The sequence below is a fragment of the Crocuta crocuta genome, unplaced genomic scaffold, assembly GCF_008692635.1.
Source record: "Crocuta crocuta isolate KB4526 unplaced genomic scaffold, BGI_CrCroc_1.0 scaffold187, whole genome shotgun sequence".
In the NCBI taxonomy this organism is placed as follows: domain Eukaryota; kingdom Metazoa; phylum Chordata; class Mammalia; order Carnivora; family Hyaenidae; genus Crocuta; species Crocuta crocuta.
This window is the reverse complement of record NW_027532196.1, coordinates 1,919,326-1,944,832: the sequence shown is the minus strand read 5'-3', so window position 1 is coordinate 1,944,832 and position 25,507 is coordinate 1,919,326. Positions and strand designations below refer to the sequence as shown.

Here is a 25,507-nt window from a genome sequence, read left to right as displayed (position 1 = left end):
AGCAAAAATCTAGAGTTATGCTAAATTTCTTCCTTATTCAAATAAGTCTGCAAGTGTATGTCCAAAATATATCTAGAATTCCATTTACTTTTCTCCTTCCAATTTCATTACTGGCATGCTGTCTAAACCAACATCGCCTCTTGAAAAGCCTGGTCTCCCAGCTCGTACCAATGTCTTTTTTTCAATCTGTTCTCTTCACAGGAACCAGAATACATACCAGATCATGTCACGTTCTTGCTTAAAGGCCTTCAGTGGCTTCCTGCTGTCAGGAGAGTAAAATCCAAATGTGTCGCCATGACACAACGCCACGTAGGGCTGATCCTGTGTCCCAGCCTGGCCTCATATCAAACTCCTCTGACCATTTTCCAGCCACATTGGGTCTTTCAACACAAGTTCTTTCTCACCTCACAGCCTTTCTACCTACTTTTCCCTTGTTTGCAATGCTCTTTATGCTTAACTTCTTATTCTACAGGTCTTAGCCAAATGTCGCCACCTTGGGAAAGCCTTTTTTGCCTCCTGTGTCTAAAGTAAACTACTCTTCCTTCCTCCAAGTTTTATCCTCTATATTACCCTATTTTCTTTAAAGTTTATTTATTTGAGAGGGGGAGAGAGAGAGAGAAAGAACAGGGAAGGGGCAGACAGAGAGGGAGAGAAAATCCCAAGCAGGTTTTGTGCTGTGAGTGCAGAGTGGGGCTCAAACCCACAAACCATGAGATCATGACCTGAGCCAAAATCAAGAGTCAGGCACTTAACCAACAGAGCCACCTAGACACTGCCCTTACCCTATTTTCTTTAAAACACTGACCATATTCTTATAATATTCTTATGTGTTTACCTGTTTAGCATGTCTTAATACTACCATAGATTTCCCAAGAAATGTAACCTTGCTTGTATTATTACTGCTGTATCTCTAGCCTAGCAGAATGTCCAGCACCTAGTAGGTAATACTTATTGATAGAATGAATAAACAAACATGGCAAGATACCATTTTTTCATCCTAAAATTTATGTAAAAAAAAATTCTGTTTTTCTTTTTCCTTTAAAGAAATAACTTCAACCCAGATTGCTCTTAGAATATATTCTGAAATCAAAAGTATATTGAAAGCAAACAAATTTTATCTTACTTTTCTTTGGAATTTCTGCTACTACCTTTAGAGAGTTTATTCACAATTTACATGTGCTGATTCCAAGACACGAGCCACCCCAAGCCATCAAACAATTTAACTTACTCTTTGAATCCTGCCCTGAGTTCTACAATCTGACCAGACTGTACATGCCAAATGAAGCACTTTGGAATGAGAACAAGGAAACTATAATGCTTTGCATTTCTCCATTATAAACTTGGCTTTCTGAGTTCAGAGTATAAGGTTAAAATCCATCATCTTCTAGAAATGACCGCTCAGGTATGATAAAAAGCAGAATATGCTAAGTTTCCATTTCCCTTTCCAATTCCTAAGAATCTGACATCCTATAATAGACTTAATTCATCTTGATCTCCTTTTTCATCAATAAAATGTCAGTGCTAAAAGGCTGTAACAACCAGGAAATAATTTTGAACAATTTTGACTTTCCTGTTGAGAACTATTCTGGCCACTAGTCACCAGGGACAAGAAGCAGGGAAACTTCATCAAATCCTTCTCTTTACAATGCCAGCTTGGAGTTGCTCCAGGAGCAAGCCTTTTGGAGTTTGTGTGTGTGGTATTCCGATCAGGAAAAAGCCAAAATGCATGAGAACAAATGGAAAATGCTTACAGTAGTCTCTGCACTGCCTTGTCTATGTATGACCTGACCTTTACCACACACATTCACACATACCAAAAAAGTAAGAATGAAAGCATTCAGGAAAGAATGAGCAGTGCATACGCAATGGAAATAAAGCTCCTTGGATATAGGAAATCAAATACCAGATAGTTCAGTCATCCAAGGTAAAAAGGAAGGAAGCTGGCTTTCATCTACAATGATGAAGCAGGATAAATATAAAAATGGATAAAATAGAACATAGATGTTTTTGTATATTTGAGCAGAAAAGCTTTCATACTACACCACCATGTAAAAATTAAAATAAATTTATATATACTTCCACATAAACAAATTTATTTCACATTGTCACTATTTCACAGCCTTTGTAATGACCTAGAGTAGATGTGTCATAAAAAAGCAGTGAAAACACAGAAGATGATTTCCTTTCCCCTTATCCTTTTATAGTCAATCTGTCTACAAGGAAATTTCCAAAAAAGAGATCCCTAGTAAACCATTAAATCAATCACATCACCAAAAGCTTCCTATAATGAAATTATTCATATGTTGACCCTTCGTAACTGGATAGATGTTTATACCCCAAAGGACAGACCTGCATACAGTCACTAAAAGAGTGACACAAATTCTAGGAATTTTAAGACATGAGTCATTTACACTATTTCTACCCATGTCACCTTTCTTCTTTAAATTCCAATTAAAACTCAAACGTGGGCTGGCTTACCTAATTTTGTAATTTCTTCAGCAAAATATGGGTCATTCAAATCAACATCGGAGGGAAGTTCATCTTCACTGGCTTCTTCAGCAAGAGCCTTAATGTTGAATATAAAAATACATAGTTTATTACAAGAACCATGAGGAAAAAATCCTATTTTTTTTTTATATAAGTATTATTTGTTTTAATTTAAATTCAAGTTAGTTAACATATAGTGAAATTTCATCACTTATATAAACACCCAGTGCTTATCTCAAAAAGTGCCCTCCTTAATGCCCATCAACCCATTTAGCCTATCTCCCCACCCACCTCTCCTCCAGCAATTGTCAGTTTGTTCTCTGTATTTAAGTTTCTTAGGGTTTGTTTCCCTTTCTGTTTTAATCTTATTTTTCCTTCCCTTTCCCTGTGTTCATCTGTTCTATTTCTTAAATTTCACATCAGTGAAATCATATATTTGTATTTTTCTGACTTATTTTGCTTAGCATAATATACTCTAGTTCCATCCATGTTGTGGCAAATGGCAAGATTTCATTCTTTTTGATCACTGAGTAACATTCTATTTTGTGTGTATACATAGATCTATAAATATGTATACTACATCTTATTTCTTTTCAGTCAAGTAGTTCAATCTAGAATTAAACCAGTTTTAAAATCAGTTTGTAAAATAACTCCCATCTGTGTCATTCTTTTGTTTGCTCAACAAATATTTATGGAATATTTAACAAATGCATAAAACTATGTCGAGTTGTTGAAAGAAGTGAAAGTTATCAGATACATGGTTTCTGTCTTTAAAAATGTTATAATCTGGCACCTGGGTGGCTCAGTAGGTTAAGCGTCTAACTCTTGATTTTGACTCAGGTCACAGATCTCACGGTTTGTGAGTTCAAGCCTGGTGTTGGGCTCTGCACCAACTGTGTGGAGCCTGCTTGGGATTGTCTCTCTCTCTTTCTCTGTGCCTCCCCGACTCACACTCTTTCTCTCTCTCTCTCAAAATAAATAAATTGATTAAAAAATCATAAAACAAATAAAAATTTTACAATCTATAAAAAAATCCAGACATGTAAACAGACACATAAGTTAGTATTAGCAGTTTAAGATAGGAAGTACTAGAAGAGGCAAAAATGAAATGATACAGACATTCAAAAGAGAACACTTTTATGTGGGTGACCAGTGAAGAGGTGGCTTTATCTCTCACAAAATTGATAAACGGCAGTGACTATCAACAGCTTGAATTTATACATTGTGGAATATCATTTAAATAATTATTTATAACAATTTATTTGCTGGGTAAAGAATGTGATTTTTTTATTATGAAAATTATAACATATACAAAAGTAGTAAGGAAAGTTTAATGAAGCCCCTGTTCTCATCAGTTTTAACAATTATTTTGTTATGTCTATAATCCACTCTTGAAAACTCTTTGGCTATTTTTTTTATTTTATTTATTTTTTAATGTTTTATTTATTTCTAGGAGAGAGAGAGAGAGAGAGACAGCATGAGGAGGGTCAGAGAGAGAGGGAGACACAGACTCCGAAGCAGGCTCCAGGCTCTGAGCTGGCAGTCAGCACAGAGCCTGACGTGGGGCTCGAAACCACGAACTGCGAGATCATGACCTAAGCGAAAGTCGGACGCTTAACTGACTAAGCCACCCAGGCGCCCCAACTCTTTGGCTATTTTTAAGCAAATGTGTTGGTTAATATTTTTCCTAATCAAATTTGAACAGACTATCTATTAAATTAGAATACTTAAATTAAAATCAAGCCTATAAAATAAGTAGGACATATGTGAACTGAGGTCAGATAAACCAGATTGAGGCTATCTCCAGGAATCTAAAAAAGTGAGTCATTTTAACAAAAAAATTTAGACTACATATTGTTAAACATTATCCTGCATCCTAAAGACGACTCATCAAGCCCTAAAAAGTATTCATTTTGATATTCATATCCGTTTAAGAATAAGAGCTTCTATGAATTTTTTTTATCAAACTCTTAAAATAGATTCAGTAGTATTAAAAGACTTCTAACAAAGAATATGGAATAACACATATCTATTCACATATTTCTTCAACTGGTTTTAGATTTAAACTTTAGCTGCACCAACTATTGCATATAAACACATTTTCATTTCTTCAATAATAACTTTTCAATGTCAAAACTGAAGTCACAGCAAGGAAAAGGGGCAAAATATTTTTAACATGAAGGAAATTCTTGAAATTCCTCTGTATATGAGAACCTGTGGATGGAAAGGATCTGCTAGAATCCAGCACTGATCCAGTATAGAACAGTGCACCTAGAACAAACTGGCACTCAACAAATATTTTTATTTTTTTTTAACTTTTATTTATTTTTGAGAGTCAGAGAGACAGAGCACGAATGGGGGGAGGAGCAAAGAGAGGGAGACAAAGAATCTGAAGCAGGCTCTGGGCTCTGAGCTGTCAGCATAGAGCCTGACACAGGGCTCGAACCCACGGACAGTGAGATCATGACCTGAGTAGAAGTCGGACACTTAACTGACTGAGCCACCCAGGCGCCCCTCAACAAATATTTTTAATGGTAGTAATAAAATGAGTCCAGGCTAAGCCCAATGAAGAAGAGAAAGAGTAAAAGCACACGATAAGCTCAAAGTGCCCAGCAAATGAAAATAGAAGAGAATAGCTACTGACGGTCTCAGAAACAAGTGACTACTTTATTGACCCAAAAAAGACCCACTTATAAGTTTTACAGTACACGGATGGCTTAATAACTTGTGAAATTATTCCATTTAGAAGATATTTTACTTCCTGCTTAGTTTTAAAAGAAGTTCTAAGGAAGAGGGGGGACAGGGCTCTTACCCTTTATCCTCATTTTATTATCTACTTCTAGAAACACTGACTAAATAGAGGAGCATTAAAAATCCCTCCAGTGCCATGGAATACTACATGGCAATGAGAAACAATGAAGTCTGGCCATGTGTAGCAACATGGATGGACCTTGAGGGTGTTATGCTGAGCGAAATAAGTCAGGCAGAGAAGGACAAATATCATATGTTTGCACGTATAGGAGGATTAGGAGGAACTTGACGGAGGACCAAGGGGGAGAAGAAGGGTGGAAATGGTGGGGGAAAGGGAGAGAGGCAAACCATGAGAGACTCTTGAATGCTGACAAAAACTGAGGACTGATGGATGTGGGGGGGGGATGGGCAGGGAGGAGGGCATTTTGGGGATGAGCACTGAGTGTTATGTGGAAACTAATTTGACAATAAACTATTTGTAAAAAAAAAAAAAAAAAAAAATCCCTCCAGTGCATCATTCAATTTTGCAGCCCTCTATCTTCACAAGCACTGAAAGTCACAGCTGCTTATGTAGTATATATAGAGAATACCATATAGTATAAAGGACACTGGAGTGAGAGACCTGGATTCTGGTCTCAGCTTTGGCCGTTAATTAGCTGTGTTTCTACAGATGAATCACTTAATTTTCAACAACTATAAAGCATTAGGGTTGAACTAGAACTAACTTTTAAGATTACTAAAGTTGCAAAATCCTGTGATTACTGATACTATCTTAAGGCACTAACTGTACTGCTAGAATGCTACATTTCAGTGATAAGAAAGCATTTCTGGCAGCAAATACCATTAAGTTGCCTCTGTTATTATTAAGGACTGAGTGAAAAAGATGTTATCCCCAAATAATGGGAGTCAAATCAAGTTTTTCAAGACAACCTATTAGTACAGAGGAAATATCTTTAATTAAAGAGATTTAATGACAAGATGTTAAAAGATCCATATGATTAATACTGAAAAGTAGGGGTGTCTGGGTGGCTCAGTCGGTTAAGCATCTGACTTCGGCACAGGTCATGATCTTGCAGATCATGGGTTCGAGCCCCGCATCGGGTTCTGTGCTGGCAGCTCAGAGCCTGGAGCCTGTTTCAGATACTGTGTCTCCCTCTCTCTGACCCTCCCCTGCTCATGCTCTGTCTCTCTCTGCCTCAAAAATAAAGTATAAAAAAAAATTTAAAAAAAAAAAATTGTTTAAAAAAATACTGAAAAATGAAAAATGCAGGTTAAGAAATGTAGACAAAAATTCACTCATGTTAAAAATTTCTAAATGTGTATATCCTCAAGTGGAAGAATCTGTATACATATTTCTTTCTCAAAAATAGAAACAGAACCAAACTGTTTTATATGTAGGTATCAGGTAAGCTACCTTTTATTTAGGTAGTATATAAATGTAAAATACTAGAGCACAGTAGTTAAAGTGGCTCTGGGCTTCGATTAGGATTTGTACCTCATTATGTAGCTTTGCAGAAAACACTTATGGTATCGGATTTTCACCTTCTTTCTTAAAATTGTGATAACAAGGCCTACTCTAGTGAGTGGTTATATTATAAGATAACAGATGCTGAGCACCTGCTATCTTCTGATAAATGATTGTTGTTCAATAAATATTTACCCAAAAGTATCACTGATACCTTTTGTTTCTTTTTCAGTCTTTTTTTCTCTTTCTTCTTCTCTAAAAATTGTTCCCAAGGGGTCAGTTTATCTTTTCCTTCCAATTTGTTTTTGACCATCTCTTCTGCACTTTCTTTCAGACCTAAGAGAAAACACAAATAGAGTCCAGTTTAAATGTTATTATCTTCATTCAGTTAAAAATGTAATTTACCAAAAAGATCACTTATATATATTTAACAGAGTAATAAAATAAAATGCAATACTGAATTGTGTAACACTCCAAAATCAGAGTAATATAGGATCAACTCATATCAAAGCTATTTCCTAATAGCAAACAATAATAAACTTAACCAAACCAAAATAAATAAGTAAACAAACTCAGCAAGTTGATATACAGTCAAACCACTAACGAAAAACCCTTTATTTAGGTTCACTTCTCTACATTTAATTGCTTTGAGACTCTAAGAAATATCATGGAATAAAATCTTCTCAGGATATAAATACTCATTCATTTTTGATAGCAAATGGTAAGTGGTCTTTAACATAATTATCTCTAATTGCTTGTTGCCCAAATAAAAGACTGCATTCCCTGAAAACTATAGGTGATTATCAAAAATTGATTAGTAAGGCAATCCTTGTTGAAACAGCTCAGGAGGAAAGAGTACTCATAATCTCTCATCAACCACTGTGAAATACATCCTTAAGAACAAAAAGACAACCAAGTTCTGATCCCACCTTGTATGATTTACCTCTTTCAATGTTGTTATTTGCTCTTGTACTTCATCTCTAAAGGTCTTTATTTCTTATATTCTGCAGTTCCCAATTTGTGTTTCTATGAGGCTTATGTAGTAACTGGACTGAAGTGAGAGTAGGAAAGAAAAAGCCCTGAGGCTGACCTATCCATTCATGAAGACCCTCACTACTGCCAAAGTAAACGAAATGTGATTACTGGTGTTGTCATTTTTGATAATAATGATGTTTGTTTTATGTTATAGTGTTTTTTGGACATCACCATTCAATTTGGGGAGGAGGCAGCTTCAATATTTAGATGACACAATATTCATTTCAGAAAAGCATTAATGGAATGATTCAAAATGCTTTTTAATAATTTTTTTTAATTTTAATTTTTTAAAACTTATTTCTGAGAGAGAGAGAGAGAGAGACTGTGAGCAGGGGAGGGTCAGAGAAAGAGGGAGACACAGAATCTGAAGCAGGCTCCAGGCTCTGAGCTAGCTGTCAGCACAGAGCCTGACGTGGGGCTTGAACCCACGAACCGGAAGATCATGACCTGAGCCAAAGTCAGACACTTAACTTACTGAGCCACCCAGGCGTCCCTCAAAATGCTTTCTAACGGGGTCATGGTCAATCCAGATCATCTTCAGAGATATTTTCTAAATTCTCAGGTGAATACAATCCTAAGGATATAACAATTCTTTTTTTCCCTCTGGTACGCATACTAAGAATAAGAACATACAGCAACTTGCCTAATAACATACAGTTAGGAAGCTACATGATTGTAATTACCTGCTTATTCTCTATCCCATGACCAGATACATCTAAAATGCTGGTTTGACCCAGAGAAAAGAGATGTATATACTGAATAAAAAAAATAAAAAGCTTTGGGCCTCAGGTTCTTTTTCTGGAAAAGGAGGTTGGTCTAGATTTAGAAGCATGCAGCCCTCCTACCCATATATACCTTTTTTCCCCTGAAAGAAAATATCTGGTAGAAGTCCAAATACATAACAACTAAAAGTAGTGTTTTGGGTCTTGTGCCTCAAAGAACAGCCTGAAACAGCTGGAATAGATGATCTCTAAGGTCCCTTCCTTGGTGTTTAAGCCAAGACTTAATCTCCAAATTTCTATGACTTAGAAAAGTATTAAATTATATGCATACTCAAGGTTATGTAGATTTGTTTTTATGATATACTGCTGGTAAGATCTCTGATTTACTGGATCCCAAATCAGAAACACAACTCTCAATTCAAAGATGTTTCTTATGAGAAAAATACAATTCACTTTACTAAACCATTTGTAAGAGAAATGTGAACTGTATAAAAAGATGTCCAGATCTCTGACTGAATCAACAGATACACAGCACTAAGGAATGTAAACTGGGACCCTTATTTGGGAGAAAGCAACAAATCCTGACAAAAGAAGTTGATTTCACTACAAGAAACTCATTTTAGAATGGAGGACACCTTCAGATTGAAAGTAAGGGGATGGAGAAATACATATCATGCTACTGGAAGTCAAAAGAAAGCTGGAGTAGCTATCCTTATATCAGACAAACTGGACTTTAAAGTAAAGACAGTAATAAGGGATGAAGAAGGGCATTATATAATTACAGGGTCTATCCATCAGGAAGAGCTAACAAGTATAAGTGTCTATGCACCGAATATGGGAGCACTTAAATATATAAAACAATTAATCAAAACAGAAACAATCTTATGGAGAAGAATGTGCTAATAGCAGGAGACTTTAATACTCCACTTACAGCAATGGATAGATCAACCAGACAGAAAATCACTAAAGAAACAATGGACTTGAATGACACATTGGACCAGATGGATTTGACAGATGTATTTAGAACTCTACATCCTGAGGCCATGGAATTCACTTTCTTCTCAAGTGTGCATGGCACATTCTGCAAGACAGATCACATACTGGGACATAAAGCAGCCCTTAATAAATATAAAAGAACTGAGATCATACCATGCACACTTTCAGATCACAATGCTATGAAACTTGAAATCAATCACAGGAAGAAGTCTAGAAAACCTCCAAAAACATGCAGCTTAAAGAACACCCTACTAAAGAACAAAAGGGCCAATCAGGCAATTAGAGAAGAAATTTAAAAATATATGGAAACAAATGAACAAGTAAATACAACAATCCAAACTCTATGGGATGCGGCATAGGCAGTCCTAAGAGGAAAGTACACTGCAGTCCAGGCCTATTTCAAGAAATTAGAAAAAGTGCAACTACAAAATCTAACAGCGTACCTAAAGGACCTAGGGGGAGAGCAACAAGAGCACCCTTAGGAGAAGAAAAATGACAAAAATCAGGGCAGAAATAAACAATATAGAAACCAAAGAACAGTTGAACAGATCGATGAAACCAAGAGTTGGTTTTTTGAAAATATAAACACAATTGACAAACCTCTAGCCAGGTTTCTCAAAAACAAGAGAGAGATCACTCAAATAGGTAAAATCATGAATAAAAATGGACTTATTACAACCAACCCCTCAGAAAGACAAGCAATTATCAGGAATACCATAAAAAATTATATACCAACAAATTAGACAACTTAGAAGAAGCACACTCACTACCAAAATTCACATGGGAAGAGATAGAAAACCTGAACAGACCCATAGCAAGTGAGTAAATCAAATCAGTAATCAAAAATTTCCCAACAAACAAGAGCCCTGGGCCAGATGGCTTCCCTGGGGAATTCTACCAGACATTTAAAACAGAATTAATACCCATTCTCCTCAAACTATTCCAAAAAACAGAAATCGAAGGAAAACTTCTGGACTCATTTTATGAAGCCATCATCACTTTGATTCCCAAGCCAGACAGACCCAGCAAAAGAGAGAACTACAGGCCAATATCCTTGATGAATACAGACGCAAAAATCCTCAACAAGATACTTGTAAATCGAAATTGGGATGTCCACTCTCACCACTGTTGTTTAACATAGTGCTGGAAGTCCTGGCATCGGCCATCAGACAACAAAAGAAAATAAAAGGCAACAGAATTGGCAAAGAAGAAGTCAAACTCTCACTTTTTGCAGATGACATGATACTCTACATAGAAAACCCGACAGACTCCACCAGAAGCCTACTAGATCTGATCCATGAATTCAGCAAAGTTGCAGGGTACAAAATCAACGTACAGAAATCGGCTGCATTCTTATACACCAATAATTAAGCAACAGAAAGAGAAATCAGGAAACTGATCCCATTCACAATTGCACAAAAAACCATAAAATACCTAGGAATAAAATCTAACCAAAGATGTAAGAGATCTGTATAATGAAAACTATAGAAAACTTATTTCTATACGTTCAAAGGAAATTGAAGAAGACACCAAGAAATGGAAAAACATTCCATCCATTCTCATTGATTGGGAGAATAAATATTGTTAAAATGTCATTACTACCCAAATCAATCTACACATTCAATGCAATCCCAATCAAAGTTGCAACAGCATTCTTTTCAAAGCAGAACTATCCTAAAATTTGTAAGGAACCACCGAAGACCCTGAATAGCCCAAGTAATATGGAAGAAGAAAACCAAAACTGGAAGTATCACCATCCCAGACTTTAGCCTCTACTACAAAGCTGTCATCATCAAGACAGTAAGGTATTGGCACAAAAACAGACACATAGACCAATGGTATGGAATAGAGGAACTCAGATTTGGACCCAAAAGTGTACAGCCAACTAATCTTTGACAAAGCAGGGAAGAGTATCCAATGGAAAAAAGACAGCCTCTTTAACACATGGTGCTGGGAGAACTGGACAGCAACATGCAGAAGAATGAAACTAGATCATTTTCTCACACCATACACAAAAATAAACTCAAAATGGATAAAGGGGACCTGAATGTGAGACAGGAAACCATCAAAACCCTAGAGGAGAAAGCAGGAAACAACCTCCTTGACCTCAACCATGGCAATTTCTTACTTGACACATCTCCAAAGGCAAGGGAATCAAGAGCAAAAATGAACTATCGGGACCTCATCAAGATAAAAAGCTTTTGCACGGCAAAGAAACAATCCATAAAACTAATAGGCAACTGACAGAATGGGAAAAGATAGCTGCAAATGACATTATCAGATAAAGGGCTAGTATCCAAAGTCTATAAGGAACTTCTAAACTCCACACCTGAAAAACAAACAATCCAGTGAAGAAATGGGCAGAAGATATGAACAGACACTTCTCCAAAGAGGACATCCAGATGACCAACACACACATGAAACGATGCTCAGCATCCCTCCTCATCAAAGAAATACAAATCAAAACCACACTGAGATACCACCTCACGTCGGTCAGTGTGGCTAAAATGAGCAAATCAGAGTACTCTAGATGATGGCGAGGATGTGGAGAAATGGGCACCCTCCTACACTGTTGGTGGGAATGTAAGCTGGTGCAACCCCTCTGGAAAACAGTGTGGAGATACCTCAAAAAATTAACAATAGAACTCCCCTGCTCACACTGTCTCTCTCTCTCAGAAATAAAAAAAAACATTAAAAAAAAGAAACGAGTAAATGTGACACAATTTATGAAGCTAAGCCAGCCAAGTTTATAAAGATTAAAAAATTAACAATAGAACTATTCCTCAAAAAATTAACAATAGAACTCCCGTATGACTCAGCAATAGCACTGCTAGGAATGTACCCAAGGGATACAGGAGTGCTGATGCATAGGGGCACATGGACCCCAATGTTCATAGCAGCACTCTCAACAACAGCCAAAACATGGAAAGAACCTGAGTGTCCATCAACTGATAAATGGATCAAGAAGATGTGGTTTATCTATACAATGGAATGCTACATGGCAATGAGAAAGAATGAAATCTGGCCATGTGTAGCAACATGGATGGCACTTGAAGGTGTTTAGCTGAGCAAACTAAGTCAGGCAGAGAAGGACAGATACCATATGCTTGCACGTATAGAAGGATTAGGAGGAACTTAATGGAGGACCATGGGTGAGAAGAAGGGGAAAAATAGTTTGGTAGAGGGAGGGAGGCTAACCATGAGAGACTCTTGAATGCTGAGAAGAAACTGAGGGCTGATCGGGGTAGGGGTGAGGGGAAGGAGGGTGATCAGCATGGAGGAGGACAGTGTGGGAATTAGCACTGGGTGTTACATGGAAACCAAGCTGACAAAAAGCCATTAAAATATTTAAATAAATAAATATCAAACGTAAATAAAGAAGTCGATTTCAAATAATAAAATAGCTTTATATAGTATGCCCGTGGGTTAGCATACCATCAGTCTACTCTAATTCTAATGCACAGTATTGTATTATTAGGTAAGATGTTTAAATAATCTTTAAGGTATTCTAGTATAATTTCATCAAACATTAAGAAAAAATTTATTACTCCAAAATATCAAATTAATATATTTAGAGACTTTTTTTGCCAAAAAATATTGTTTAATTTTGATCCTTGAAACTTAACATGATGCTTAGCATGGTGCTAAGGAAAGTTCCATCTCATTGTCTCTTAAGTAACTAGGACATTGTTTTGATGTGTCTCAATCACTATGAACTTCTACTCCACATGTAGGGTCTTAACCATTTCTGGGAACATGGGTACCTTGAGAATTTAATATAAGTTGTGGAATCTCTCCCTGAAACACTGTATTGGAAACACTTGCATACAGCGGCCAGGGGCTTATGGATACTCAATGCTTCTATATAAGGATCTAAAGGTTTCAGGCAAAGAATTTACAGGTGCAGTAGAGGTCTACGGGAAGATAGGAAGCCTGCTCCCATAACTTCAAAACTTATTAGCACTGACATTTGTTGGCTCTATAGCAGGATTCCTCACTTCAGCACTATAGTCATGTTGGACCAGATAATTCTTTGTTGTGAGAAGCTATCCTGTAATTCTAATGATGTTTATCAATATCTCTGCACTATCCAGTAGATGCCCATAGCCTCAGACATAAAAATCAAAATGTCTCCAGATATTGCCAAATGTCCTTTTGGGAGCGAAATCACCTCTAGTTGAGAACCACTGTTCTAGACAATGATTAGAAGACATTTCTGAAAAGAAGGACTATTTCATTATTTGTATCACAGAAGTTATATATTATTTTATTTGGTACTTGATTTTTCACTTTAGAGTTTTCTTCTAACTAAACCAAAGGCAGCTGAAATCACCTTTTTTTGTATTCCACAATATTTAACATAGTGCCAGACACATAGTAAGTACTTAATAAACACTTAATTGATCTGTCTTGAAGGAGGAATTCATATTTCAAGCCAACTGTTTGATCTTGTAACTTTGGAACATATTCTCTCCAACAGAAAATAAATCAAAACTTGAGGATATAAATAAATGGCCTTTAACCCAAAGTGGTCTGGGTGTGTGTGTTTAAGGATCTATAGCTATAAAAAATTCATGAAATATAATTCTCAGAAAATATTTTAAACACTTTTTTTTTTTTGGTATTTAGTTTGTTTATAACAACAAAGAAATAGTTATCTTCAGTTAAATATAGTCTGTAATTTTTTTTTGCCTGGCTCTCACTTAATACACCAAATGTGTATTAAGTAGAATGACAAACACATTGCAGCAAATTAACACAACACCATGATAACTTAAAAATGCTTTGTTCTCATTGTCATCATGAGGTCATTTACATCATTTGCCACAGATCATAGCTGTTTATGCTCTGGTTCTTAAAAATATGTCCATCCCAGAAGCCTCTTGGCATACGCACAAGAACATTCTTCAGACAGTTTTAGCCTCATTTGAGAGAAGCCACTATGTGACTAAAAAACAACTTCAATATAACTGTTTTTAGTTTTGTACAAATTTGTTGTTAAAAACTTTAAGTGTATAGCTAAGGATTGCTGAACTAGTTAAAAATAACATCAATAATCCTATAAATAAGGGGTAAAAAAACTCTTTCAAAGCCAGCCACAAACACAGATGATTCAATTATGACATTAATTTAAGTATAATCCAGAGTTATTTCGGTAGTTTGCATACATACAAAAATACTTTTAAATATACTTTCAAAATCCACTAAAACAAGACTACATTTCGCCTGACCTTACTCATTTGAAATATCTGAAGTCTTCAAGGGGCAGGACATGAATAGCCTAAATTAACTCAATTAGGTACTATAGTTGGTTTTGTTTATAAAAACAAAGTGCATGTTTTAAGATTTCTGATATAAGTTGAAATGGGCACTTTTTATTTAATTGCGGACTTAGGATCCATTGAGAATATTTATGAACACTTAATGACTCAATCTTTATTTATGGTTCTATGTCTAAAGCAAACAAACAATAAAGCACTCAATTCCAAAAGCAGTTTTTAAAATGTAACTGCCTACTACCACTACTACCACCACAGAGGGAACTCCCAACTTGGAATTCACTCTGGGTATAAGGGTTTTAGAGGAAAACCACCAGCCACGTCCTGAGGAAAACAGACATCAAAGGCACCTGTTCAAATGGGCCAGTTATCCTCAATGGGGTAGGCAGAGGAAAGAACACATTTACTTATATAATAGAGGTCATAGGAATACTCGGTCCATATGAGTAATGGGGATCTTACCACTGGTATTTTTTTCTCTACAGTATTCAAGTGATTTATGTACTTAGCAGATCCTCAAAGCATACTGGGTAAGTCAAACTATCAACTTTTGTAATAAGAAACGTAAAGATTATGTTCTGAACTTGGTTTAAGACTTGTTCAGAACAAGAAATTATTTAGAACATGTTCAAAATTTGGTTCATTCTTTTGTTTTTTAACTTCTCTAAATCTCTCTTTCTTTCTTAAATTCTTACAGTACTATATTCTTTTATTATATAGCATTTATCACAGTTGCAACTTCATATTTGTGTGTTTTCTAAAATTATTATGTTAATGGCTAGCTCCTTTGCTAGCTTGCAGGCTCCATGAAGATAGAGGCCAGAGCTTGTTTCCCCACTGGCCTTGCAAGAGCACCTTGGTGGCTAGTGCAGGACCTAGTATACATACCTAATCAATGTCTGTTGAAAGCAAAGTACAGATGAAAGGATAAACAAGTCAATTTTATTCCCAACCTATAGACAGAGGGCAATAATGCATGAAACTAAAAAGTAAAATAACTAGTTCAGGGAATAATCATAAACAGTAAGAATTACCAATTAGGCAGAACCGATACAAATGCTCTTTGTATACAAGACTGTTAGAATACTGTTATACCTACTATGTGGAAACCTAATAAAAATAAGGATGTGAGGGTATAGGTGAGCAACTTAGACTGGAAATGGCTTCTCCGATAACATTTAATTCTGTATCTCCCAAATTCAATGAGCTATCCATAGAAAATACCTCCAAAGTATGTACTGAATGAATAAATGTTAATGCTTTTAGTTGTTGCTGAATGTCTAAAAGCTATTTCCATGGGTAGCAACTGTTTTACATTTGTCTTGAATTTGAGCTTATACTCTAAGCTCTTCTAAATCTTTTACTCTCCCTTAAGAGTGATGCCTTCCATTTATAAGTATTTTCAATTTATTGTGAACCAAGCTGTCCCCACTTCTTAGAATTGAATGTTCTTAAAAAGCCGACTTCAAATACAAGACATTTGGGCCTCATTAGGGAGCCATTGTTTTCTGTATATGTCTGTACTTTTTTTTTTCTTTTTGCCTTTCAAGTAGTTTGTAATCACAATGTACATAATAACAAGCTGTCCTAATAATAACAGAGTAAAATTCTGGCTAACTCTGGTGAAGCCATTCTGCTATTTAATTTACAGCAAAGAGGAATGATAACTGCTTATTCTGCCCTTATTTTTTACATGTAATGTTTACAGACAAGGTAGAAAGTAAATATATAACTTTTAAATGAAAGGCTAAGATATGAGGAAACAAAAAGGATTTTCTGGAGTCTAGTCATAGTAAGAAAGCTTAAATAGAAATGTTACACTAGCTCAGAAGCAAGGACTTTCCCTTGGGGACATACATATACATCTGCTATGGTCTAGCATGGATCTTGGGTTTTAATGGGCTGCTAGCCAAGGAGGCAAGAGAAAGTATTCAGTGCCTGATTATGGTGGAAGTTCCTATCAAAGACCATTACCTTAAAGCCAGAAGCCTTAAGGGTACCTTCAGTGGGTTCTGCCTCTCCTCCTCCAAAAACTTAGTGGGAATACATGCCTGTTTGGGCTTTGGCTATGAGCAGAACAAGAGAAGTAAAAACACGTTTTTCCCCCCCAAGGGAATTTGTAACCACAAGCCTACAAATCCATGGGTTTGTGGCTAGAATTCACACTATCTGTGTGGCCCCAAATACCTCAAACCAAAAATTTGGTTTCAATTGGTCTTGGATTGGAAATGCTCTTAGGCATCTGGCAAATACTCTCTAAAGCACTCTAAAGAAATACTTTTTATTTCTCAGAGGACCCAGACCTCTGAGAATTCCCACAGGTAAAGACAGATCCAAGAACAATGAGATCACAATAAAAAGTCAATATGAACCAGAGTCTGCAGAAACAAAATAATACAAAAGCCAGGTCTATAATGACTACAGATTTTTGAATTATCAGACACAGAAGAAGAAATCAGCACATTTAAAAAAAAAAAAGAGAAAATTAAAAGATAAGATTATCAAAAGTATGAGACAGATTTGGAAAAAAAACTTTCTCAAATGAAACATATAACTGAAATAATAAAGTCAACAGCCAAGTTAAACAGCAGGGGAAAAAAAAAAATGAATGAACTGAAAGACAAATTGAAGCAATTACCCAGCATGCTGCATAGGTTCAAAAGTATGGAGCATGTGAGTTATCAGAGATAGAATGAGAAGGTACCATACATATCAAATGGGATTTCCATAATGAAAAAATAGAGAACATGAAAAAAAGGCAGTATTTTAAGAGAAAATGACTGAGAAGTTTTCAGAACTGATGAAAGATACTAATCTTCAAGACTGTGGGTATCCAGTTAACTCTACACAAGATTAAAGCTAGCAAGCAAAAATACGATCTAGGTAAATCAAAATGAAACCCTAGAACACTAAAGTATTTTAAAAGCCAGGGACAGAAGATAGCACTGTGGGGAAAGGCAACCCTTTCCTAGCAGGGTTCAGAAGTGGGCCCTTGGGACCTGGAATTAAGATGGTATGCTCTTTGGTTATACTTGCTTCCTCACCTATAATTGTCAACAGGAGTCAAGGGGGAGTCTTGTGAGTACACAGTAAATTTGCCTTTCCCCAGAAAGGGGTTATGTGAGAGACTACCTTGGTGCATCCTTTGTAAGTAGATACCTCTCCCTCTCCAATCTTCAATACTCACAGCCTCACCACCAAAATCTGCCTCAAACCCACCAGGAATAATCACCCTGCCTTTTATCCCTACTTTTGGTCACCCCATCATCAGGTTGCCCCTAATGTTCCATTAGAAGTTAACTATATTTCCTTAGAAGTTAACTATACATCTACTTTTCTGCCACTATCTCTTCTCCCCTCCAAATCTCTACCACTAAAATCTCTGGAATTCACAGTGCATTATCAGTAAAAACTATTGGGTCTCTGAACATTTTCCTCATCTTCTTGCTCTAACTGAAATGTGACTCTCTCCTAAAAATACTGCAAACTTCAGCACTTGCAAGTGGTTTGTTGTTGTTAGAGTTTGTTTTCTTCTAAGAGCCCTCAACCAACTGTTCTAGGAGGGGGGAGGGTATGTATGGGAGTCATTTGTGCTCTTTATCCAGTTTAAGAAGTGTAGATAGATAGACTAACAAAGTGTAGACAGACTAACTAATAAAACAGAAAGCCCAGCAACAGATCCAGGCAGGTTTTGTTTTGTTTTGTTCATGCAGAATATATTCAATATAGAGGAGATCCACGCAGTTTTGAAACTCTGGTACATGATGGAAGTGACAGGTCAGAAAGGAGAGATTATCTAATAAATGGAGCAGGATTAAAAAAAACTCTAGGTAGAAGCTCAGTTAGTTGAGCCCCCACCTTCAGTTGGTTGAGCGTCCACCTTCAGCTTGGGTCATGATCGCATGGTTCTTGGGTTTGAACCTTGCATCCAGCTCACTGCTGTCAGTGTGGAGCCTGCTTCAGATCCTCTGTCCCTCCTCTCTCTCTGTCCTTCCCCCACTCACATTCTCTCAAAAATAAACAAACATTAAAAACAAAATTCCATGTAGAAGATGAAATTGGATGCCTACCTTACATAAAAAATCAATTCCCAATGAATCAAGGACTTAAATGTCAAAAACATCAAAATTTTCTATCTTTAGTAGAAAATAAAGATGAATATTACTCTCACTTGTATAGAAAAGGATTACTTAGATCAAACACAGAAACAACTGACTATAAAAGACAGATTTAGCAATATTAAAATCAAGAACTTTTATTCATTAGATAAACCTCCAAGAGAGTGTGTGGCAAGGGGCTGAGGGTGGGGAAGAGTTTCATATAGAAGAAGGTATGTGCTATCCTATAAAAGACAAAGGACTGGTATCAAAGATAAATAAAAAATGAAAAGTCATCAGAAAAAGCACAAAGAATATAACAGAAAAATGGACAAAAGACATTTATGAGTATTTCACTGAGGAGGAAACACAGGTGGGCAACAAATATATGAAGAGATGTTCAACTGCATTCATGAGAAGAGACGTGCAAATCAAGCACTACTGGGTAGGAGTATAAACTAATATCAGCACAAAAGAATTTAGTATTTCATCTTGTAAAGTTGAACATTTACACACCCTATAACCCAGCAATTACACTCTTTGATAAATACCCAGAAAAACTTCAACATGTACCAAATGCATAGAAATGTTTATAACAGCATGTTTCACCATAGTAAAGAATATCCCAAATATGCATCCAACAGGAGAATGGATATATAAACTGTGGTATATATACTCGAATGAGCTACAGCTACACAAAATAGAGATAAATCTTAGCAATGCGATGTTGAATAAAAGATTTAGTCCCCAAAGATTTTTAAGTATCTATAACAAACCCATACTCCTCCCTTCAGTGTTAAGCTTAACAGCTTTAGTGAGGGAATACTTAATATACCATACAATTCACCCACTTATATAATTCAATAGTTTTTAATATACTCGCAAGTATGTGCAACTATCACTAGTTAATTTTTAGAACATTTTCATCCCCTTAAAAGACACTCTATCTTTCTCCCCAGCAGGACACTTTCAAATACTCCTCCTCCTGCAATGACTAATCTACTTCCTTTCTCTACAGAGTTTCTTATTCTGGATATTTCATATAAAATATGTAGTCTTTTGTGATTGGCTTCCTTTACCTAGCATAATTTCAAGGTTCATTCACTTTGTAGCATACATTAGTACCTCATTCCTTTTTATGCACTCACTCTTTTTAGGAATACTTATGAATGAGATGGAAATATATACAATGGAAAGCCAAGGATTGAATACTGAGATGTGGATGATTATAATAGGCATGGAGAAGGAGGGGAAATCAAAAGAATAAATGTAAGTTACTGCATGACTCTAGCTTTTGCAGTGGATTCACTTATTAATTATTTAAAATAAATATAAAAGGGCCATGATGGACCAATGAGAGTGCCTTAATCCAAGGATTATAATTAAAGTATATGAAGGTACAAAAGAATAAAGGGACAAGGTTAATAAAGTTGACTACACTTTTTGGTTCTTCAAAAGATACTTTAAAGAATAAAAAGGCAAGATCACAAAGTAGAAGATATTTGCAAAACATATGACTGATAGAGACCAGTCCAGAATATATGAACTCCTATGATTCAGTAAAACAAATAATACCACGTAAGTCAAAATACATGAACAGGCATTTCACATGAGGAAACACAAAGAAATGCTTTTCCTCATTAGTCATTAGGCAAATGCCTGAACAATCCTTTAAGTCAGGTCATATCCCTTCCATTTTCCATGTCATTTAGAGTAAAATCTAAAGTCCATCCAGAGGTCTCAAAACCCTCTGTGATTTGGCCACCTCTCTGCCCTCGTCTTCTACTACTCTCCATTCCCTGGCTCATTCTGCTCCAGCCATTTCTGCTTCTTAAGTGTTCGTGGGCGTATCAGAAATACTCACCCTGAAGGCTTCTGCATTTATTCTTTCCTCTGCCTGAAATGTTCTTTCCCAGGATAACAACTAGTGTGTACTGTCCTTTCCATTAGGTCTTTGTGCAAATGTCACTTTCTCAATGAAGCCTTTCCTGACTGTCTTATTTAAATCACTCCCTACTCTCACTCCTGAACTTCCTACTCCCCACCCAGACTTTTTCATCATCTGATTATTTTACCTATTCATTTTCTAACTCACCTTTTCTTCTTTCTCCGAACCCCCATACACTAGAATGTAGGACCCCATAAAAGTCTGTTCAGTGTTCTATCTCCAGAGAAAAGAAGAGTCTGGCACACATAGCAGGAACTCAACAAATATTTGAGAACAACACGTATTAAAATCATAATGAGATACCATTACTTACATATTCAACTAGCAAAAACTGAAAAGTCTGACAATATCAATTCATACTGAGGATGAAGAGCTTTGGGAACTCACACTACTGGGAAAACAATTCAGTATGATTTAGTCAAAGTAACTCTGTGAACAGGCTCCACAATCAAGAAATTCTATACATACCCAAGATACTCTCTCTCTGTGTATTCCTAGGTGAGAAGTCTGAGAATTTTCACAAAGACATTGTTTATGATAGAAATAAACTATAATAACTGGTAACAGAACAGCCACATTGTGATATACCTACAATGGAATTCTAGATAATAGTAAAAATTAATAGACTGAATCTTTATATATATTGATACGGATAATTCTCAAAAATAGAATGTTAACAGCAAAAAGGAAATGATAGAAGGATACAGAGAGGATACTTTTTATAAAAAAGTCAAAATTTATAAAACTGTTTAGGGATATATGTATATGTGATAAAATGATTATACAGAAAATGATTAACATGAAATGTAATTTCATCGTTTCCTCTGATAGAGGAAGGAAGAGGGTGTTACTGAGGAGTCTCATAAAGGACTGCAGATATTGGTAACATTCTTTCCTTCTTTGATTTTAAAATTTATTTATTTAAATCCAAATAAGTTAACATGCAGGGTAGTACTGGTTTCAGGGGTAGAACCCAGTGATTCACCACTTACATATAATATCCAGTGCTCATCCCAACAAGTGCCCTCCTTAATGCCCATCATCCATTTGGCCCATCCTCCGACCACCTCCCCTCCTGCAATCCTCCGTTCGTTCTTTGTATTGTATTTAAGAGTCTCTTATGGTTAGCCTCCCTCTCTGTTTTTATCTTATTTTTCCTTCCCTCTCCCTATGTTCACCTGTTGTGTTTCTTAAATTCCATACATGAGTGAATTCATATGGTATTTGTCTTTCTCTGAGTGACTTACTTCATTTAGCATAAAAATTCTAGTTCCATCCCAACAAATGGCAAGATTTCATTCTTTTACAACACTGAGAATTCCATCGTGTGTGTGTGTGTGTGTGTATACATACATGCATACATACATATATATATGTATGTATACACACATCTTTTTTTATCCATTTTATCCATTCATCAGTCAACGGACATTTGGGCTCTTTCCATAATCTGGCTATTGATAATGCTGCTATGAACACTGGGGTGCATGTGCCTTTTTGAATCAGCATTTTGTATCCTTTGGATAAATAGCTAGTAGTGCAATTGCTGGGTTGTCAGGGTAGTGCTATTTTTAATTTTTTGAGGAACCTCCATACTGTTTCCCAGAGTGGCTGCACCAGCTGCATTCTTACCAACATTAATGTAGCATTTTTTTCTTAAGCTGGTACACAGGTGTTCATTTTATTATCATTTTTAACTGTAGAATAGACTGTTTACCTTTTGAATCTTTTTTATCCATGTAGTAAAGTGTAAAAAAAAAAAAAAGTACTGAGTGCTTACTCTCTGACAACTTTGTGCTAAAATTAAATGGTTTTCACCTGCCTTTTGTCATTTACTCTTCATTAAAATAATAGCTACTTGTACCCAGACTTTCTGATATCAAGCCCTCTATGCTCTTTTCATAATCACAGCAAACTATTAATGCTATGAGAAATTTCACCATAAGCAGGTCTCAATCTATACAATATATTTGAAAATCTACCTATAAATTAGTGGCTTGAAACTAAGCCTAACTATTTTCCTCCCTGGAAGAGTTTCTGACCACAGAAGCTATTAATATATAAGGACATTTTGAGGCTGGGGTCCAATCAAAATGGTATTTCTAAGTCATTAAAGAAAAAAACTTTATATTACAAAAATAAAAGGAAATGGAAAACACATCAACCTCCCTAGCATGTCAGTATTTAACAACTTTTCAATCTAGATTTTTCTTGCTGCAACCTCAGTATTTCCTTCCACCTTTAACTCAAGTTTATATATAAATAAACTATTTATTCTGACTACTTCTAAAAAGATTTTGCAAATAACTATTAGGTAGCAGTACCCTGTCAACCTTTTTCCTATTGCAGTAGATATTAAAATGATAAATGTTTAGATAGCACACTGGAGTAAGTGGAGGAGGCAACTAGAAAAGGAAACCAACCTGAGGGCTCTGGTTGGCCTAAGGGCTAAAGGGGTCAAAGCTCTGGCAAATTTGTAATCCACAGGCAGTATACTGGTTGGGAATCTCTGACAGAGGCTATCATTTAAAATTTACTCTTTCAACATTTCCAGGATTTGTAATTAACCTAGGTAGAGTCTATTTCATTTGCAATGTCCTCTATTACATTTAAAAAATTATAGAATGAGTGATTTAGAATGAAAGTAACATTAAAACTTAGGACTCTGGTATGCCTGGGAAGCTCAGGTGGCTAAGTGTCTAACTCCTGACTTCGGCTCAGGTCATGATCTCAGTTTGTGAGATGGGACCTTGCGTCAGGCTCTCTTCTCCTCCCTCCCCTTCTCTCTCTCAAAAATAAATAAATAAACATTAAAAAAATACCTTAGGGGTGCCTGAGTGATTCAGTCAGCTGTGCATCCAACTCTCAGTTTCAGCTTATGATCTCATGATTTTGTGAGTTTGAGCCCTGCATCAGGATCTGTACTGAGAGTGTAAAGCCTGCTTGGGATTCTCTCTCTCCCCCCACCTCTCTCTTCCCTTCTCCCACTCACACTGTCTCTGTCTCTCTCAAAAGAAATAAATAAACCTAAAAAAAAATAAAAAAATAAACCTTAGGACTTAAATATTTCCACAGCCTATCTTATAAGCAAGCACTGTTTCTATTCTTAGGGATTCTCTGGTGGCAGAATCTTCTAAGGAAATCTATGACAGGCCAAACATTCTTTAATCCTCAAAAGATAGAAACTTGGAATACCAACTAATAACATGCAGGCCCAGAAGCCTGCCGTAATTCAACAACAAACACTCAAAAGCCTTCTCTTGCCTTTTCTGTTTGTTAACTTCCAAAACAGCCTATTAATCAGAGGACAGCCTTCTCTGACATCATCATACAGGTGACTCTGGCTGCAAACCAAAATGTTCCCACAGCCTGAAAGTATACGCTGGGTCAACCTATGTAAGTGCTTATTTTTTTTCTTAATAAAATTTCTTCAAATTTTCAAGTAAAATTCACTGAACACATCTTTATGTATCTTTGTGTACACAAGAGTAAACATAGATTGAGAAGAGCACTAAATGAAGACACTAGGCCCCAGATTATAATTAGTAACCCAAGAAAAATACTCTTTAAAATTTTTAATGTGTATTTATGTCAAACACATCAAGGTCTGAATTATAGTTTTCCATCTCTTACCTTTGTGATCTTGACTAAGTCTGTACTTAGTTAACTGTTGTGTAAGATGTGGTAATAATCACTAAAGAATTGTTGGAAGAATTTAATGTCATACTTTTTGTAAAGTACCTAGTACAGTTTCTGATACAGCATAGGCATCCAATAAGTGCAAATTTCTCCTCCCACCCCCAGAAAGCATTTTATTTACTTATATTTTATTAATTTTTTTTTGAATTTTTTATTTTACTTTATTATTTTTTATTTGAGAGAGAGTGAGTGCACACAGGAGAGAGGGACTGAGGGAGAAAGACAGAATCCCAAGCAGTCTTCAAGCTCAGCACAGATGGCGATCATAACTGATCCTGGGATCACAATGATTCTGGGATGGTGACCTGAGCTGAAATCAAGAGTCAGATGTTCAAGCAAGTCACCCAGGCGCCCCCAAAAAGCATTTTAAGATGTAATTCTTCTGGGGCACCTGGGTGACTCAGTCAGTTAAACATCCAACTCTTGATTTTGGCTCAGGTCATAATCCCACAGTTCAATGGATCAAGCCCCACACTGGGCTCTGCTTGGTATTCTCTCTCTCTCCCTCTCTCTCTGCTCCTTCTCTGTGTTTGCTTATGTGCTCTCTTTTTCAAAATAAATAAACTTAAAAAAATGTAATTTTTCTCGATCAAAATTATGCATCTAAATTACTTTAAAAAAGTTTTAAATCTCCCCATGCTTCTACATAAAGGAGTAATGGGAATCTAAAATGAAATGTATTTTATGACAATCTAAGCTGAAATGCTTAGGAAAACCTTGGTTAAGTCCTTTGCAGACAGAATACTCTATTTTACGTAAGCCAATTCTTAGGGAAGCACATGCCTTCAAAATACATGCTTCAACTTACCACTTAGGCATATTATTCTAAACACCAAAGGGAACTCACTCAAGTCAAAATTCCTGGCACTCCTCTGTTGGCATACATAGATCAAGTTTTCAAACCATGCCAAATAATTTTACAGATACAGGTTTTCCATGTCACTAAATGAGTAGACTGAGCTAAGGATGTATCTCTTGACAGCTCATTTGATGAATGTTATCATCAATGAAGATTATCCTAAGAGAGG

General features: G+C 36.1%; 1 protein-coding gene across 2 annotated transcripts in view; it reads right to left on the bottom strand.

Annotated features, from left to right (window-relative positions):
* Positions 1–25,507, bottom strand: part of ESF1 (ESF1 nucleolar pre-rRNA processing protein) — a 71,665-nt gene that overhangs the window by 9,236 nt on the left and 36,922 nt on the right. For both annotated transcript variants that reach the window (XM_077777524.1, XM_077777525.1), the window contains exons 10-11: positions 6,918–7,039; positions 2,479–2,566 (exon numbers count right to left, since the gene is read on the bottom strand). In XM_077777524.1, the coding sequence (XP_077633650.1) occupies positions 2,479–2,566; positions 6,918–7,039 (210 nt within the window). The remainder of the gene's footprint in view (positions 1–2,478; positions 2,567–6,917; positions 7,040–25,507) is intronic.